The sequence below is a fragment of the Stegostoma tigrinum genome, chromosome 1 (assembly GCF_030684315.1).
Source record: "Stegostoma tigrinum isolate sSteTig4 chromosome 1, sSteTig4.hap1, whole genome shotgun sequence".
Classification (NCBI taxonomy): Eukaryota; Metazoa; Chordata; class Chondrichthyes; order Orectolobiformes; family Stegostomatidae; genus Stegostoma; species Stegostoma tigrinum.
Window position 1 is genome coordinate 179262644 of NC_081354.1, and position 20306 is coordinate 179282949.

General features: G+C 44.6%; 1 protein-coding gene across 5 annotated transcripts in view; it reads right to left on the reverse strand.

Annotated features, from left to right (window-relative positions):
- Positions 1–20306, reverse strand: part of LOC125457394 (disintegrin and metalloproteinase domain-containing protein 12-like) — a 130441-nt gene that overhangs the window by 39302 nt on the left and 70833 nt on the right. For 3 of the 5 annotated variants that reach the window (XM_059650410.1, XM_048541563.2, XM_048541555.2), the window contains exons 2-6: positions 15987–16073; positions 15347–15423; positions 9630–9739; positions 5832–5920; positions 1736–1814 (exon numbers count right to left, since the gene is read on the reverse strand). In XM_059650410.1, the coding sequence (XP_059506393.1) occupies positions 1736–1814; positions 5832–5920; positions 9630–9739; positions 15347–15392 (324 nt within the window). In that variant the 5' untranslated portion in view covers positions 15393–15423; positions 15987–16073. Of the gene's footprint in view, positions 1–1735; positions 1815–5831; positions 5921–9629; positions 9740–15327; positions 15424–15986; positions 16074–20306 lie in introns of all 5 variants that reach the window. The other 2 variants (XM_048541571.2, XM_059650418.1) reach the window with 2 other exon arrangements.

Sequence of the window (20306 nt, forward strand, 5' to 3'; positions counted from 1 at the left end):
ACATTTACACCTCCCTACAGTTCTGTTTCAGCTCTTTTGGTTCCCCTCCAGAATCTTTTCCAAGAAGCTATTTGGCTTTGCGATTCATTGTGGATCTTGTGTTTGACATTGCCACATGCCCATTTCAAGCAGTGATTCCTCAGCACTGGCAAGTTGGGTGTTATCTCCCCTGTCTCCACTCCACAGTCCCAGCCACCTCCAACCCCTCCAGCCAAGCCCTGCTCCAGGGACTCCGTGTACACTGAGGACAAGGCTCAGGGATCAAGCTGATAAGTCTATAAGCCCATAACAAGTAGGAGGAAGAGTTATCCATTCAGCTCCTGGAGCCCACGCCACCATTCAATAGTATCATGGCTGATCTGACATTTCTCACATTCACTTTCCTGCCGTTTTTCCCAGAACCCTTGTCTCCTCTATTAATCATTAATCTGCCTCAGCCTTAATTTTTGATTTCAATTTGATCTGATTTGCTTTAATATTGTCACGTACCGAGATACAGTGAAAATTCATACCTTATATAAGTACATCAGGGTAACAGAACAGAATGCAGAATACAGTGTTACAGCTACAGAGAAGGTACAGAGAGAGATCAACTCTAATATATGAGAGATCCTTTCATAAGCCTGATAACAGTGGGGAAGAAGCTGTTCTTGAATGTATTGGTATATGTTTTCAAACTGTTATATCTTCTGCCTGATTGAAGAAGGTGGAAGAAAATATAACCGTGGTGAGCGGGATCTTTGATTATGTTGGCTGCGTTCCTGAGACGCAGTCAATTGATGGAAGGCTGGTTTGCATGATGAATGGGGCTGTGTTCACAAATCTCTTCCAGTCTTTGGCAGAGCAGTTGCCATACCAAGCTGTAATGCAGTTGGATTGAATGCTTTCTATAGCTTATCTTGTGAAGTTAGTAACAGTTATTGAGGACATATCGAATTTCCTTCAGAGGAATTATAAACATTGGTGCGCTTTCTTGACCATAGTATCAACCTGGATGGACCAGGATGGGTTGCTGGTGATATTTACTTCAATGAATCTGAAGCGCACCTCAGTACTATTAATGCAGACAGGGATGTGCCTTTGTTGAAGTTGATGACTAGCTCCTTCATTTTGCTGACGCTGAGGGAGAGATTGTTATCTTTATACTATGCATTTACACTAAGCTGTCTATCTCCTTCCCGTATTCTGTCCTGTAGTTGTTTAAGATCCAACCCCCTATGGTGGTGTCATCAGCAAACTTGTAAATGGAGTTAGAGACCAATTTGGCCACACAGTCATGAGTGTATAAGGAGCATGGTAAGGGGCTAAGTACACAGCCTTGCAGGGAGGTGTAGAGGACTATGGTGGAGGGGGTGTTGTCACCTACCCATATTGATTATCCTCTAAATATACACAGGAACTTTGCCTCTACAGCCCTCAGTGACAAGGAGTTCCAAGGACTTAAAACCATCTGAGAGAAGAAATTCCTCCTCATCTCAATCTTAAACTGGCACCCCTTAATTCTGAGACTGTGACTGGTGGCGTTCATGTCATACATGACCCAGCTGCTTCAGAAATTGACTCATTGGAGGTTGAGGACAGCCCTTTCCTTTGGAAAAATAGAGAAGTGTGCTGTCAAGGTGGGATGAGAGGAAGCTTGTGTGGAGCAGTAACACTGGCATAGACCAATTGGGCTGAATGGCCTGTTTGTGGCCTGCAAATACTGAGTCATTGTACATTAACACACAGGACTCACTAAGTGGTGTCGTCTCTCCGTTACCATGGATCCATTCGCAAGGTAATGTGTTTCGCTGTAGGTCCGCGTCAGCAGGTCTCTGAGGAAATGAAAGAAAGAAAAGGTACACTCTCAGATGTGATAGTTATTACTTGAATATCTCACTGAATCTCACCATTTGTCGGACAGTGAACAGTGTGCATCTCCTCCCCTTAAATGTTTTGTGAGGTGATGACAAAGGGTCACAGGACCCAAAATGTTAACTCTGACTTCTCTTCAGTGATGCTGCCAGACATGCTGAGCTTTTTCAGAGACTTCTGTTTCTGTTAAATTTTATTGTTCCTCAGAGAAAAGCTCAAAGCACTGGAGATTTGGGTTTGATTCCACCCTCGGGCAACTCTTCGCTTGGAGTTTGCACATTGTCCCCATGTCTACGCAGGTTTCCTCCATGTGCTCCGGTTTCCTCCCACACTCCAAAGATGTGCAAGCGAGGTGGATTGACCATGATAAATTTCCCATAATGTTCAAGGGTGTGTAGGTTAGGTGGGTTAGCCATGGGAAATGTAAAGCTACAGGGATGCGTTTGGGCAGTGGTGGGTCAAGGTGGGATGGTTTCTAGAGGATCAGTACAGACTCAATGAATGGCCTCTATCTGCACTGTAGGGATTCTATGATAATCACTTTTGTATCTAATGGGTTAGAACACAATCGAACAGTCCAACTGCAGCACTGTGAAGCTGTGGCATTGCCTGAGTTTCTGTTTTCTGAATGAGATATTAAGCCATCTTGTCCCTCAAGTGAACATAAAATATTTTATATTGTGTGTAGCAGATGTTCCATGGTGTTCTGGCAAACGTTTATCCCCCAAAAAATTGTGAGGCTTGTAGCTGAAGGTTCTATTCTGCACATGGGCCATTTCTCTCTCACACAGGAGAGAGCTGAACACTGGTCAGGGATAAGGCTTTATATGTTTGTGCAGGTGGGGTGAGAGCTGTTGTTCCCACTAATAGTTACTGCCACCCATATGGCATAAGGGCTTAGGGACTCATATTTCAAGTTTTGGGCAAGAGTTCCAGGGGGAGGATGAAGAGATATTTATTTTTATATGCAAGCGATAATGAACCAGATTCTACTGTCCAAGAAAGGGAATAATCCACAATTTCATTAGGAACCTGAATGGGAATGTAGAGGAAGTAAATGTGCAAGACCACAGGGACTGACCAGGTTACTCCACCAAGGGGCAACATGCAATAGAAGGACTAAATAGTGTCTTTCTGTTTGCAAATAACCCTATGACTCACTGATTCTTAATTACGTAGGTATGGAAATTGAGACACATCTAACATTGTATCAGAGTTATGTTCACTTCACGGACAATCCAGAGCATTTATGCACTATTTCACCACTGTCTCACAGAAATCCTTAGATTAGTGCAGATTCAAGTTCAACAACGTAATGAAAACCAGTAAATACTGGGCATTCCTTGTTCCCAGCAAATTATTAACTTATTTCGTGACTCTATTTGTCTGAACAGACATCAGAAAATATCGACAAATCACTCAGTTACACAGTTGATTCTTTCTAAGTCAGCCTGCTCACTTCACCGTAGATACAAAACTGTCAGGCATTACTCAGTAAGTTAGAAAGTTTCAAAAACATCAGCTGCACCCAGACAACCTAAAAGAAAAAACGATTCTTAAAATGATCATAAAATCAAACCTTGTCTCAAATTTTAACAGTTGATATAAAACTATTGAGATATTGAGGAATTAATGAGGAACTGTTTCCAGTGCCAGGTAAGGTTGAGGTCATAGAATTTAAAATGACTGGCGAAAGTTCAAAAGTGAATAGTTATATAAAACAGCAGGATATATCATTGGGAATATACTGACTGGTCGATGCGGGAGTCGATTCATTTTGTAACTTTCAAAAGAAAACTGGATATTTATTTGAATGAGCGAAAATATGACAGGGGAGGGGTACGAATTAGATATCTCCACAAAGAGTCAGATCTTTCTATGATTGTATCTTAAAATTGATGCAGTTCTGAAGGCCTGAATTAGACTGAAGCTGAAATTCAGTCCTAGAGATCCTGTAATCCCCTCTTCACACACTTATAGACACACAAGTGGGTGCAAACACATAAAGATATGCAGGCATGTATACACACACGTGTACACACATGGACGGACACACACACACAACACACACACGGGCACAAACACAAACTAATAGATGCATACAATATTCAGTAGTCTCAGTCGCATGAGTATTTGCCACTGCCATGTATCTACCCAATTCACTTTTAAAAGTTGCCATTGAAATGCATTCCTGATCAGAGCAACTCGCTGTATTAAACAATGATACTCACTTCACTTGATTATTTTATGGGATAATTTCCAGTCTGTATCCTCTTGTTTTCGACCCCCTGTCCATGGGAACATCTTTGTCCCATGTACTCTGAACTGAATCAGGACAGCTATCTTATTCAGGAAGCTTACAATATGGATCAATGGAAAACTGGAGCAGTGATGAAGTCAGAGTGTTTCAGCCTCCCTTTTGGAAGGGTGGTCTTCTGTCCCAACACTCAGAATAATCTCCAGCACTGTATTGGCATGACCAGCCACACACATACATCAAAACCCGATCCTTTCTGATCTGATTTATTTTGAATGTTTATAGATTGGTCCAGGCTTTTCAAACAACAATATCTGTCTGTTCCTTTTGTTGTAGCTGAATGCTTCGCTGGACGCCTCATAGTGAATAGTGCTGCGTGAAGCAAAGCTGAAATAGACCAAAGCAGGTTAAGATGATGGGGTCTCTTCCTTGACAGATGCTACTGAATCAGTTGAGTGTTGACTGTTTTACACCAACAGAGCAACTATGAAGATCAATTTGTCCAGATGCCAATTACATTGTATTTTTGGAATTAAATATAGGTTAACAGAAGAAATAGAGGATAGTTGGAGAGCAGAGATAATGGGAACTGCAGATGCTGGAGAGTCCGAGATAACAAAGTGTGGAGCTGTGCAAGGAGTGTGGAGCACAAGCTAAGCTGTGCTCCAAAGATGCTGCTTGGCCTGCTGTGTTCATAGAACATTAGAGCACAGTACAGGCCCTTCGGCCCTCGATGTTGTGCCAACCTGTCAAACCGATCTCAAGCCCATTTAACCTACACTATTCCATGTACGTCCATATGCTTATCCAATGACGACTTAAATGTACTTAAAGTTGGCGAATCTACTACCATTGCAGGCAAAGCGTTCCATTCCCTTACTACTCTCTGAGTAAAGAAACTACCTCTGACATCTGTCCTATATCTTTCACCACTCAATTTAAAGCTATGCCCCCGCGTGCTCTCCGTCGGCATCCTAGGAAACAGGCTCCCCCTATCCACCCTATCTAACCCTCTGATTATTTTATATGTCTCAATTAAGTCACCTCTCAACCTTCTTCTCTCTAACGAAAACAGCCTCAAGTCCCTCAGCCTTTCCTCGTAAGACCTTCCCTCCATACCAAGCAACATCCTAGTAAAACTCCTCTGCACCCTTTCCAAAGCTTCCACATCCTTCTTATAATGCGGCAACCAGAACTGTACACAATATTCCAAGTGTGGCCGCACCAGAGTTTTGTACAGCTTCACCATAACCTCTTGGTTCCGGAACTCAATCCCGCTATTAATAAAAGCTAAAACACTGTATGCCTTCTTAACAGCCCTGTCAACCTGGGTGGCAACCAGCTCCACACTTTCTTACAGTTGGAGAATATACTTTTCCATGAATTATTATAATCTGGAATGATCTGCCTGTAAAGATGGTGAAGGGAAAACTGCCAGGGGGGTATTGGCTTCAGGGAAGTAGCAGGGTGGCAGGACACCGGATATTCTTTCAAGGGGCTGAATGGTCTCCTCAACTGTGCTGTATTGATTCTGAGATAGCTTGCCATTGTATGATTTGAGCGCACAAGCTCTGCTCTTGATTGGCAAGTGTCCACAAGTATTCCCATTGCATCCTGATGGAGATGACTGGTACAATGAGCACAAACAATCGGTGAGGGAGACGATATCTATTACCCCAAGACACCAACTTCTTTTGTATCACATGAGCATTATACTTACTGTGCTTTCACTAAGTGCAGGAGGTGGTCCCTGGCTCCAAAATGCAGCAGGTACCAGACTTGGTTCTCGTGGTCACTCTGCAATTCCCACTGGAAAGTAATGGAACAGAAATGGCCATCAGCTAGCTGTATAGTCACTGGCAGAGACTGAATGCAATTTCTCTCTTGTCAGGGCCACCACGATGTGAGGGAACCTTTAAAAGGCCTTCAAAGTGGATTTGACTGTTTCACTGAAACCCTTCTTCAGCAGACTGATGGCCTGCTCAGGAGAGGGGTGTGCAGAGAAATGGCAGGCGCTGCATCATTCCTATTCTTTCACTTCACTGTCTGTTCAAAAGAAAGCTGTCTGGTGCCACAAACAGTGACATCTTTGACTGCCATAGGATGAACGGATCATGGACACAGCCAGTAAGTCTGCATGTGCACCCAAAGGAACTGTTTGCGATAATCACACCACTTGCATGTTGAATCAATGGAACATTTTCCAGTTGATAAAGAAAAATCCAGGCGTCATTGCCCTGCCCCTTTGTAGATAACCAATTCCATGGTACCCTGTGCTTGACTGGTCACATCCGTGGTTGACATAATGATGCCCAATGCCCTCAATTACATTCATTGCCAAAGGGATGCTACCGTGGGCAGTCTATTGTGAGACATCACAAAAAGAAGTCCCTGACCTTCGAAAGAACCTAAACGCTAGAAACGTCAAGGGCAGGCGTTGTAGAGAAGAAGTAGGAAAGTAGAGCGGAAGATTATCAGATCAGCCATGATCTCATTGAATGGCAGAGCAGAATCAATGGGCCAAATAAGCCAGTTCTGATCCTATATCCTATGGCCTCGCTGTTCCCCTGCACATTGAAACCGCATGGTGCCCTCCAGAGCTGCTCAGAGATCTGCCCCTCCCTTAAGGTTTTACCCTGATTGCCACAATTGGCATCTCACTGCACCTGCCAACTCTACTGGCATGTGGTTCAGAAAATGAGCAGATTGCATAAACCAACGGAGAGGTGTGGCAAGATGCAATTTGAATGCAAGTTTTTCTTATTTTTTTCCATAGCTCTAGTCACATGCTCCAATTGCCTGACAGATTGAATGTGCTGGGCACTAACTTGCTGGTCATGCCAACAATGTTCATTGTTCTCTGACAATTCACTGACAGAGAACCTAACCAAAAATATGCAATTTGCATTTAAGAAGGTAATATCTGCCAATCACCCGGGGGCCAAATATGTGCTAAACTCATTTTCAACCCATTTCTGGGACCGTGGCCAGATGGAGATGACAGGAAAAGTTTCCCCTCCACTGATTTTTTACAGCCTGGAATAGGCGCCTCCTGAAATTTTCATATTGGAAGTGGAGATGGATGAGTATTTGAAAATGCACAGAGACCTGCGCAACCACAGCGGGAGTTAGACTGAGATAACAAAGTGTGAAGCTGGATGAACACAGCGGGCCAAGCAGCATCTCAGGAGCACAAAAGCTGACGTTTCGGGCCTAGACCCTTCATCAGAGAGGGGGATGGGGAGAGGGCTCCGGAATAAATAGGAAGACAGAGGGAGGTGGACCAAAGATGGAGAGAAAAGAAGATAGGTGGAGAGGAGAGTATAGGTGGGGAGGTAGGGAGGGGATAGGTCAGTCCAGGGAAGACGGACAGGTCAAGGAGGTGGGATGAGGTAGTAGGTAGGAAATGGAGGTGCGGCTTGAGCTGGGAGGAAGCGATGGGTGAGAGGAAGAACAGGTTAGAGAAGCAGAGACAGGTTGGGCTGGTTTTGGGATGCAGTGGGGGAAGGGGAGATTTTGAAGCTTGTGAAGTCCACATTGATACCATTGGGCTGCAGGGTTCCCAAGCGGAATATGAGTTGCTGTTCCTGCAACCTTTGGGTGGCATCATTATGCACTGCAGGAGGCCCAAGATGGACATGTCATCTAAGGAATGGGAGGAGGAGTTAAAATGGTTCACGACTGGGAGGCGCAGTTGTTTATTGCAAACCGAGCAGAGGTGTTCTGCAAGGCAGTCCCCAAGCCTCCGCTTGGTTTCCCCACTGTCGAGGAAGCCACACCAGGTACAATGGATACAGTATACCACATAGACAGATGTGCAGGTGAACATCTGCTTAATATGGGAAGTCAAACTTTCCATATTAAGCGGATGTTCACCTGCACATCTGTCAATGTGGTATACTGTATCCATTGTACCTGGTGTGGCTTCCTCTACAGTGGGGAAACCAAGCGGAGGCTTGGGGACCGCTTTGCAGAACACCTCCGCTCGGTTCGCAATAAACAACTGCGCCTCCCAGTCGCGAACCATTTTAACTCCCCCTCCCATTCCTCAGACGACATGTCCATCATGGGCCTCCTGCAGTGCCACAATGATGCCACCCGATGGTTGCAGGAAAGCAACTCATATTCTGCTTGGGAACCCTGCAGCGCAATGGTATCAATGTGGATTTCACAAGCTTCAAAATCTCCCCTTCCCCTACTGCATCCCAAAACCAGCCCAGCCTGTCTCCGCTTCCCTAACCTGTTCTTCCTCTCACCCAACCCTTCCTCCCACTTCAAGCCGTACCTCCATTTCCTACCTCCTACCTCACCCCACCTCCTTGACCTGTCCGTCTTCCCTGGACTAACCTATCCCCTCCCTACCTCCCCACCTATACTCTCCTCTCCACCTATCTTCTTTTCTCCCCATCTTTGGTCCGCCTCCCCCTCTGTCCCTATTTATTCCAGAACAATCTCCCCATTCCCCTCTCTCATGAAGGGTCTAGGCCCGAAACGTCAGCTTTTGTGCTCCTGAGATGCTACTTGGCCTGCTGTGTTCATCCAGCTTCACACTTTGTTATCTTGGATTCTCCAGCATCTGCAGTTCCCATTATCACTGGGAGTTAGACTGAGCTGTGTCAGCAGTTGTTGGTAATGTTCTCCCCTTTAATTCATAAGATTTCAATTCCACATCCCATGCACAGAGAGCATGCAAGGTGCTATCTTTTCTGCTTGGGTGGGGGGTACATGGAAGTCATACAAAGCAACGAAATACACAATTAATGGGAAGCATTGGACCTTTGAATGTCCACACATCCCTGATGGTGACAGGACAGGTGATTAAAAAGGCAACTGGCATCATTTCCTTTATTAGATGAGATGCAGAATATATGAGCAAGGAATGCTGGAACTGCGTAAATCCATAGTTCGGCCACAGCTTGAGTACTCTCTGGTCACCTCATTACAGTTGCCCCTGTGAGAGTACAGAGGTTGAAGAGGATGTAGCCAGGAAATGAAAAATGCAACTATCAAGAAAACTTGAATAGAATCATAAAATCCCTACAGTGTGGAAGCAGGCCATTCGACCAAAGGAATCCACACTGACCATCCAAAGGGCATCCCACCCAGACACCCCAACCCAACATCTCCTTGTAACCCCAGATTTCCCATGGCAAATACACCCAACCTGTGCATCCCTGGACCCTATGGGCAATTCAGCACAGCCAGTTCACCTAACTTACACTTCTTTAGACTGTGTGAGAAAACCCAATCAGATGCAGGAAGAACATGTAAACTTCACACAGAAAGTCCCCTGAGGCTAGCATCGAACACAGGTCCCTGGTACTGTGAGGTCGCAGTGCTAACCACTGAGCCACCATGCCATCCTGTTGGCTGGGGTTGGTCTCCTTGGAGGGGGGCACAGCCACTGAGAGGGTTCCATGCATGCAGATTGGTGTCAACTCATGTATGAGCCTTGCAGACCATTCAGACGTTAGCAGAGTTACAGGGAGCCAATAGACCTGCAAGCAGGCAGTCTCACCTCTGTAATATTCTGTGACCACAGACCCATGGGTTCAGTCAGTTTTCTTGCGATGGCAATTTCATGGAAATGCATGGAGTGGCTCTTCATGGTCAGCAAGCAGCAATCTCCTGAAAGGAAGAGGTCAAGGTTACAAAAGCTGGAACATGGCAACAGGTAACTGAGATACCGGCTGGACACGCCGAGCTGTCCACAAAATGTAGTACCACTCCGATGTAGTACTGAGTGAAACAAAGCAGTTGTTAATCGATTTGATTACCTGTCAATGCAATTTTCATTGCAACTGATTTGCAGAATCATAGATAGCAGGCTCCAATATTAACTACCAAGGATAAGCTCGACCATTGAGTTAAGGGTGAAATCAGATCTCAATTAACTGACGAGAAATCGAGAGCAAGGCGTATGTTAAACAGTCACTGGTCATTTTTACAGAATGTGTGAAACAAGCAGCAAAATGCAACAATGGGCTTTAGAATGTAAGCATCACCTCCCTTGTAGTCCAGGAGAATACAGGATGTTCATGCACGCCATTCAAAGATACCTTCAACCTGCTATGTCCCAGTCATTGCCTCTCCCTCTAGCTCCTGCCAGGGTTGGAAAGAATGCCATCTCCAATCTGCAGCCTGGTCCCTCCTGTTTGGCAAGACTGACCTCCCCAAGGTACACGGTCACGGATGTTGCTATTTCTTCTTCCCATTCAATGTCAATCTGATCAGTTGCCAGCAAGAACTGGCAAAATACAAAAATATTATAAACCGAACTTGACTGCTGGGGCCCCTGCTACGACAGATTTCTCGTGCACAACTGCACTCCCCCAGGCATTCTCTATTTTCTTATAAGTACAGAGAGGATTGAATCACACAGCAGGGAAGGAGGTCATTCAGCCCATTTAGAAGAGATATGCAGTTAATTTAACTTTCCCACATTTTCAGTGATCATCCTTTCCAACTCTCTCTCTTGTTCTGTCTCACAAAAAAAATTGCACAACAGAACAAAGCAGGGAAATATATTGTGGCACTACTTTTAGCAAAGCCATTAAAGAAGTTTTATCTACCAACTGTTGCGTCATTGCATTTCTACGGAAACTTTTCTTGATAACATATTGTGTGATCTTTGAGATTAAAACATTCGGCTTGATTTCTTGATCATTATATGCTAGTGAGCTGGCACAGGGCATCTGATGAAGGGCCCAAGATTAAGAAGACAGGTTTAAACTAATCAACAAAGAAACAAAAGTATTATGAGGAAAAATCAAGATCTGGAGTGCATCGCATGAATTCAGTCAATCAAAGCATGTAAGAGCATGCTATTTGAAAAGGAATAATGTAAAAGTTATGCAAGAGAGGCAGGAAAGTTGCATTGAGTGAAATGTTCATTCAAAGGGCTGGTGTAGACATACAATCATAGAATCATAGAGGTTTACAGCATAGAAGCAGGCCCTTTGGTCCATCTTGCCCATGACACCCAATTTTCACAATTTAAGCTGGTCCCATTTGCCTGCATTTGGCCCATATCCCTCTATACCGAAATCATACATGTACCTTTCTCAATTTTTTTTTAATGACAAAATTATACTTGCCTCTGCCACTACCTCTGCCTGTCTGTTCCAAATACTCACCACTCTCTGGACCCTTTTCATATAGCTCTCCTCTCACCTTAAACCTATGCCCTCTATTTTTAGACTCCCCTACCACGGGCAAAAGCTGCTGGTGACCTACCGTGTCTTTGCCTCTCATGCTTTTATAGACCTCTATAACGTCATCCCTCAGTCTCCTACGCTCCAGGGAAAAAAGTCACTCTACAAAACCTTTCCTTATAGCTCAAACCATCCAGTCCAGGTAGCATCCTGGTAAATCTTTTCTGTGCTCTTTCTGGTTTAATAATACCCTTTTTATAGTAGGGCAACCAGAACTGCATGCATACTCCAAATGTGGCCTCACCAACATCTTGTACAGTTGCAACAAGACATCCCAATTCCTATACACAATGGGCTTAATGGCCTCCTTAATAATTCTGTGATTGTTATTGGCTGTGTTACTCTCCAAGACCATCGTTCAAATTCTTGCTTACAAAGTAAGGAAGGAATTTCACTATTAAGGGAGAGTTTGTTACCGTTTGCAAATATGATCCCATTTCAAAATAATGCTGTTGCCATTAGATTTCAAAAATAATTTTGAAGAACAAATTCCAAAGGAGTTAACAATTAATCAAATCAAACATTAACAAGTGAAGCTTAATTCAAACGTGCCAATCCACACAAGCGTCATCTTTCCTGATTATATGCTACGCAATTATTCAGCTGAAGCCAAACCACCACAACAGTTTCGTCAATATTTTCTTTAAGGTTTTGTGTAATAATATTAAGTGTATAATTTAAAATAATTCACAAAAGAACTGGAGGTAAATTCAATCATTTCTTGCATGCACAATGTTGAAACAAAGTACTGAAAAGGATGGTATAATCAGATTTCAGAAAGAAAACTTGCAGAAGGTCTTGGGGCATGGATTTGAAGAGGATTATTTTGCAGTTATGGGGAAAACTAATAGTGCAATGAGGCTAAAATGTATTGTTCTTTCGAAGACCCACAGAAGCAGGCCAAATGGCATCCTTCCATGCTTTAAGATTCTCCCGTGTAGTTTCTTCCAATTTGATTCAATTTTAAATATGAAGAGATATTTTCTTCAGTTAAGCATTGATTAAAAACTGAGAATTAAAATCATTTGAATAAACTGAAGAGCGCCACGATGATGAATCAATTTTTTAATCTATAATACTTTATATAAGGTTCATATTCTATCCAAATAAAAACTAAAAGAACTGCAGATGTTGTAGATCGGAACACAAACAAATTTGGTGGAAAAGCTCGGCAGGTCTGGCAGCATTTGTGAAGGAGAAAACAGAGTTAGTGTTTCAGGTCCCGTGACCCTTCCCCAGAACTATTCTATCCACATAGGAACAAAGAGATAAGGCGATGGTGAAATCAGCAAAAGACAATGGAATAAGGTTTTATCGATACTGTACAGTTCACCTGATATCATTTCTGCCCGACCCATCTATTTAACCAAGGAGATATTCTTACTGTCCCCTTCAAAATGTAAATTGAGTGAAACTCCTGAATGTGAATAATTTTTAAAATGCTAAAGACCTGATTGCTTTTTGTGTGGTATTACTTCGCTGCTCATTAAAAAGTGAACTCTCTGTTTCTACACTTTCTTGTAACTCACAGTTCTGACACATTTTCACCCTCTTGTCTTTTAGGGACGTTAATTAGCACATGTTCAAATCACCAGAAGGACATTGCTTGGACATTGTTGTTTTTCACTTTCTAGCGGTAATTAGAAACTGTGCCGTATATTCCATCACCCACATGTTTCTGCAAAGTTTGATGTTTCCCTAAAATAGAACACTGATATTGGCAAGTTTGCATCCTGCCTAAAACGATCAACAACATGACCAATCTTTGTGACATCCACAAACTCATCAAGCATCCCCTTTCAATATTTTGTTTACATGTATATCATGAACAATAGGGGACCAGCAACAAATGTGAATTTTCACTACATTTAACGTAGGTGATATGTATATGAAATAAATGAGTTAAAATCTACACTAAACCTGTAAGTAAGGGATACCAAATAACAAAGTGTGGAGCTGGACGAACACAGCAGGCCAAGCAGCATCTTAGGAGCACAAAAGCAGACATTTCGGGGTCTAATACTGTACTAGCATGTTAAAACATTTATCACTTAGATCAATATCATGCTTATGGTCGATTTTCTTCTTTGGGGCTGATTTAATACAAAGAACAGGAAAGGTCTAGGCCCGAAATGTCTGCTTTCCTCCTCCTAAGATGCTGCTCAGCCTGCTGTGCTCATCCAGCTCCCCACTTTGTTATCTCGGATTCTGTAAGCATCTCCTATTATCTCAGCATAAGGACAAGTACTTTGGCTCACCCAGCCTGCGCCAACACCTGATGTCTTTCTAAACTTATTGCGTCTATGCAGTCTGTATGCCTCTATTCCCTGCCTATTCATGTATCTGTCAAAATGCCTCTTAAATATTGCTATGGTATCTGTTTCTACTACCTACTCTGGCAGTGTACTCCAAGCACTTACCACCGCCTTTGTAAAATAATTGCCTGTCACATCTCCTTTCAACTTAAACCTATGTTCCCGAGTAATTGGCATTTCTAGCTTGGGGCAAACGACTCTGACTATCCACTCTATCCAGCCTCTCATAATTTTTTAAATCTCTGTCAGGTTGCCCCTCAGCCTCTGACATTCAAGTGATAAAAACTTAGTTTGTCTAATCTCTCCTCATAGCTAATCCATCTGTTGTATTATGCAACCTTAAACTTTCATAAATTTGGATATACATATACATATGCGCCGCTGGCAGTAGTAGTGGAATCAGATACTTTCAAGAATTTTAAACAACTCTTGGATAGGCATATGGAGGATAGCAAAATGTAGGTTATGCAGGGGAGATTGATCTTCATAGAATAACAGGTCAGCACAACACCGTGGGCTGGAGGGTCTGTACTGCACTCTACTGTTCTACGTTCTATGTTCTATACTGAGGGAAATGGCTTCCAAATGCATAATTCATTCAGCTTCATGATACAGTTTAAATTTCTAGATTTTCGCACAACTGCCATCCTACACAGGGCAGTGTTCAATCCAACTTTCCAACACAGTGAAAATTTCACCCAATCGTCACTGAGTGAGGGACTTCATGAATTGAATCCATAATCCAGGCCACAGAAATATGATCAGCATTGTATCAGCATTACAGGAATCATGATTTCATGTGCCATTTACTGGTTACTTCTCTTGTGCATACATTCAAGCTTATTACAGCTTAAAAGTTCCACAGAAACTTTACAACCAGCAAACTTGTAGGTATGTGTGAACATTCAATTGTAAGAACAGCAACGCAGACTTCCAGACGCTGCAAGGAAGCCCAGAGCAGACTATTCATGATCTCAAGGTGAAGCCCAGCATGGACTACCTGGTTTAGAAGTTCTGTAATGCTGAATTTTACTTTTATTTCTTTATTTTTCAAATTTATAATGTAAATTTTGTACCTAGGTATCTTATATGTACCTAAGATAGTGCCAGAAATGGCAACTTTGTATGCCTTTCGCTATACTCCTGTTTCCCTGTACTTGAGTACACATGACAATAAACCTAATTCTAATTCTAACAATAGCAATACAGTAAGAACAATACAGAAGTGTGGCTGAAATAAGAACAAGATTAAGTATCAAAAAATCAGTTTTTACAACAATGCCCTTTCCAGCAGTAGACCATCCTGCATGCATTATATATATAATAACATCCACACGCAGACATATTGTTCTCTAGTTAGAACTCAGATGTCTACACATTGCTTTGAATGCAGAATAACAATTTCAAAGCTATAAACACTGCATTTATTTATTCCTTCTTGCTATCTTTCCATCCACCAACCCCTTAAAAATAATGCACTAATATTTCTAAATTGCATGTTAAAACATTAACCAATAACAAGATTTACACAGCAACAAGTTTTCACTTTCACTTTGAGAGCTGTTTATGATACAGGAAAAGAAAGGTTATTTAGTGACTATTTGCTGAGGTTGTACAATAAATTCTCACTTAAAACACTGTCCATCACTTAGATGAGTTAGTCTTGACCCAGGAATCTGTTACTTACTGAATTACTATTACTGTACCTTTGGCAACCACGCACAGCAATGAGAATAGAATGATAGGGTCCATTGCAGCTCCGATCCTGGAAGTTCCTCACTCTCTGAAATTAGTGTTGAAAATTCAGAATGAGCTTGTTTTATGCCAGTTTCAGATGCTGCAACCCAGTGGACTGTACGTGTATGTGATGATGTCAACATTTTCTGGAATTTCACTACTGATTACCTGGAACCTCCCTCCCATAAGCCATGAAATCTGATCACTTCTTTAAATATGCTTGTTCTTAGAACAGCTCAATCTTATTGTAAACATCACAGGATTGTAAAGATTATCTATCAAAGTTTAGCATGCTTCAGGAAAATATAACCCTGACAATGAGTAACCTTGGATTTTGATTTTATTTTAAAATTTGATGAGTGAGTTAGTTTTAGAGACTCCTTACAAACATGTAGTGATGGTCTTGTGGTATTATCACTGGTTGTTACTTTAGAGAGACCCAAATAACACTCTGGGGGCCTGGATTTGAATCCCAAAACGGCAGATGGTGGAACTTGAATTCAATAAATATCTGGAATTAACAGTCTACTGATGACTGTGAATTGATTGTTGGGGTAAAACCCCTCTAGTTCACTAATGCTCTTTGCAGAAGGAAAATACCATCCTTACCCAGTCTGGACTACATGTGACTCCAGGCTCACAGCAACATGGTTGACTTTGGGCAATAAATACTCCTTGGCTAGTGACACCCTCATCCTGCAAATGAATAAAGGGTGACTTATATTTTCTTCAGAAAGAAAAAAACCATTATTTTCTTAACCAATATAATTTTCCTTAAGCATAATGAGTAATAGCAAAAAAATTGCCAAAGACAATGAGGAAAATATAGGACAACAAAATGTGAGGCTGGATGAACACAGCAGGCCAAGCAGCATCTCAGGAGCACAAAAGCTGACATTTCGGGCCTAGACCCTTCATCATAGAGGGGGATGGGGTGAGGGTTCCGGAATAAATAGGGAGAGAGGGGGAGGCGGACCGAAGATGGAGAGAAAAGAAGATAGGTGGAGAGGAGAGTATAGGTGGGGAGGTAGGGAGGGGATAGGTCAGTCCAGGGAAGACGGACACGTCAAGGAGGTGGGATGAGGTTAGTAGGTGGATGGGGGTGCGGCTTGGGGTGGGAGGAAGGGATGGGTGAGAGGAAGAACAAGTTAGGGAGGTGGAGACAGGTTGGACTGGTTTTGGGATGCAGTGGGTGGGGGGGAAGAGCTGGGCTGGTTGTGTGGTGCAGTGGGGGGAGGGGACGAGCTGGGCTGGTTTAGGGATGCAGTTGGGGAAGGGGAGATTTTGAAACTGGTGAAGTCCACATTGATACCATTAGCCTGCAGGGTTCCCAGGCGGAATATGAGTTGCTGTTCTTGCAACCTTCGGGTGGCATCATTGTGGCACTGCAGGAGGCCCATGATGGACATGTCATCTAAAGAATGGGAGGGGGAGTGGAAATGGTTTGCAACTGGGAGGTGCAGTATTTTGTTGCGAACTGAGCGGAGGTGTTCTGCAAAGCGGTCCCCAAGCCTCCGCTTGGTTTCCCCAATGTAGAGGATGCTGCACGGGGTACTGTGGATACAGTATACCACATTGGCAGATGTGCAGGTGAACCTCTGCTTAATGTGGAATGTCATCTTGGGGCCTGGGATAGGGGTGAGGGGGGAGGTGTGGGGGCAAGTGTAGCATTTCCTGCGGTTGCAGGGGAAGGTGCCGGGTGTGGTGGGGTTGGAGGGCAGTGTGGAGCGAACCAGGGAGTCACGGAGAGAGTGGTCTCTCCGGAAAGCAGACAAGGGTGGGGATGGAAAAATGTCTTGGGTGGTGGGGTCGGATTGTAGATGGCGGAAGTGTCGGAGGATGATGCGTTGTATCCGGAGGTTGGTGGGGTGGTGTGTGAGAACGAGGGGGATCCTCTTTGGGCCGTTGTGGCGAGGACAGGGTGTGAGCGATGTGTTGCGGGAAATACGGGAGACGCGGTCGAGGGCGTTCTCGATCACTGTGGGGGGAAAGTTGCGGTCCTTGAAGAATTTGGACATCTGGGATGTGCGGGAGTGGAATGTCTTGTCGTGGGAGCAGATGTGGCGGAGGCGGAGGAATTGGGAATAGGGGATGGAATTTTTGGCAGGAGGGTGGGTGGGAGGAGGTGTATTCTAGGTAGCTGTGGGAGTCGGTGGGCTTGAAATGGACATCAGTTACAAGCTGGTTGCCTGAGATGGAGACTGAGAGGTCCAGGAAGGTGAGGGATGTGCTGGAGATGGCCCAGGTGAACTGAAGGTTGGGGTGGAAGGTATTGGTGAAGTGGGTGAACTGTTCGAGCTCCTCTGGGGAGCAAGAGGCGGCGCCGATACAGTCATCAATGTACCGGAGGAAGAGGTGGGGTTTGGGGCCTGTGTAGGTGCGGAAGAGGGACTGTTCCACGTAACCTACAAAGAGGCAGGCATAGCTGGGGCCCATGCGGGTGCCCATGGCCACCCCCTTAGTGGAGGAAAATATAGTATTGGATGTCAAGAAATTGGTTTTTTAAAGTGAGCTCTACATCTCACTGAGGAGTGGCAACTCACAGATTTCCATGCATTTGCCCCTTATTTTTAGCAAATCTCACCCGACTGATATAGGGTTTGCAATTCTTCAGTGCATTGCTGAGAAACTTACACATTTTACACAAGTCAGGGTGGTTACCTGGACTTTCTTAGGGTGGAAATTGCAAAACAAAAAAATCTTGCTACCTGTCAGCCCAAAATTGGATATTATCCAGATCTTATCGAATTCGAATGTGGACTGCTTCAGTAAGTGAGGAATCGTGATTGGTGCTGAACATTGTTTCCAGAGTTGCCACTGGCCGACCACCAGCCTCAGCACATCTTTATGCCTCGTGAACAACTCAGCTACCACTTCAAGGAATTGAGGCTGGTTACGAGGAGATCAAAGCTGGGAACTAAACATCCAAGGCAATGTTACTTTTCAACAGGGCAGTCAGGAAGAAATGTGTGCTGGGATAGCATTGTTAGTACAATGGGGAATAAACTCAACAGCAAGGAATGAACTTGGATCAGAAGATGTAGAACCCGTATGAGTCAAGTTCAGAAAAGAAAAAAGGCACGAAGAAACTAGCAGGTGTAATCTATAGAGATAGTAGGAACTGCAGATGCTGGAGAATCTGAGATATCAAGGTGTAGAGCTGGATGAACACAGCAGGCCAAGCAGCATCTTAGGAGCAGGAAAGCTGACATTTCGGGCCTAGACCCTTCTCAGAAATGGGGGAGGGGAAGAGGGTTCTCAAATAAATAGGGGGAGGGGGGAGGCGGATCGAAGATGGATAGAGGAGAAGATAGGTAGAGAGGAGACAGACAGGTCAAAGAGGCAGGGATGGGGCCAGTGAAGGTGAGTGTAGGTGGGGAGGAAGGGAGGAGATAGGTCAGTCCGTGGAGGACAGACAGGTCAAGGGGGCAGGATGAGGTTGGTAGGTAGGAGATGGGGGTGCAGCTTGAGGTCGGAGGAGGGGATAGGTGAGAGGAAGAACAGGTTAGGAAGGTAGGGACGAGCTGGACTGGTTTTGGGATGCAGTGGGGAGAGGGGAGATTTTGAAGCTTGTGAAATCCACGTTGATAGTATTGGACTGCAGGGTTCCCAAGCGGAAAATGAGTTGCTGTTCCTGCAACCTTCGGGTGGCATCATTGTGGCACTGCAGGAGGCCCAGGATGGACATGTCGTCTGAGGAATGCGGGAGTTGAAATGGTTCGTGACTGGGAGGTGCAATTGTTTACTGCGAACCGAGCGGAGGTGTTCTGCAAAGCGGTCGCCAAGCCTCTGCTGGGTTTCCCCGATGCAGAGGAGGCCACAACAGGTACAGCGGAAGCAGTATACCACATTGGCAGATGTGCAGGGGAACATCTGCTTGATGTGGAAAGTCTTCTTGGGCCTGGGATGGGGTGAGCGTGGAGGAGTAGGTGCAGGTGTAGCACTTCCTGCCTCATCCTGGGAGCAGATGCGGCGGAGGTGAAGGGATTCGGAATAGGGGATGGAATTTTTGCAGGAGGGTGGGTGGGAGGAGGTGTATTCCAGGTAGCTGTGGGAGTTGGTGGGCTTGAAATGGATATCGGTTTCTAGGTGGTATCACGAGATGCAGACAGAGAGGTCCAGGAAGGTGAGGGAGGTGTTAGAGATAGTCCAGGTGAACTGAAGGTTGGGTGGAAGGTGTTGGTGAAGTGGATGAACTGTTCGAGCTCCTCTGGGGAGCAAGAGGCGGCGCCGATACAGTCATCAATATAACGGAGGAAGAGTTGGGGTTTAGGGCCAGTGTAAGCACGGAAGAGAGGTTGTTCCACGTAACCTACAAAGAGGCAGGCACAGCTTGGGCCCATGTGGGTACCCATGGCCACCCCCTTTGTCTGTAGGAAGTGGGAGGAATCGAAAGTGAAGTTGTTGAGGGTGAGAACGGGTTCGGCTAAGCAGATGAGGGTGTCAGTGGAGGGGGACTGGTTGGGCCTGTGAAACAGGAAGAAGCAGAGGGCCTTTAGGCCATCTGCATGGGGAATGCAGGTGTATAGGGACTGGACGTCTATGGTGAAAATGAGGTGTTGGGGACCAGGGAATTGGAAGTTCTGGAGGAGGTGGAGGGCGTGGGTGGTTTCACAAGCTTCAAAATCTCCCCTCCTCGACTGCATCCCAAAACCAGCCCAGCTCGTCCCTGCCTCCCTGACCTGTTCTTCCTCTCACCTATCCCCTCCTCCCACCTCAAGCCACACCCCCATTTCCTACCTACTAACCTCATCCTGCCCCCTTGACCTGCCCGTCCTCCCTGGACTGACCTATCTCCTCCCTACCTCCCCACCTACACTTACCTTACTGGCTTCATCCCTTTAATTTGTCTGTCTCGTCTCCACCTATCTTCTCCTCTGTCCATCTTCAATCCGCCTCCCCCTCTCTTCCTATTTATTTCAGAACCCC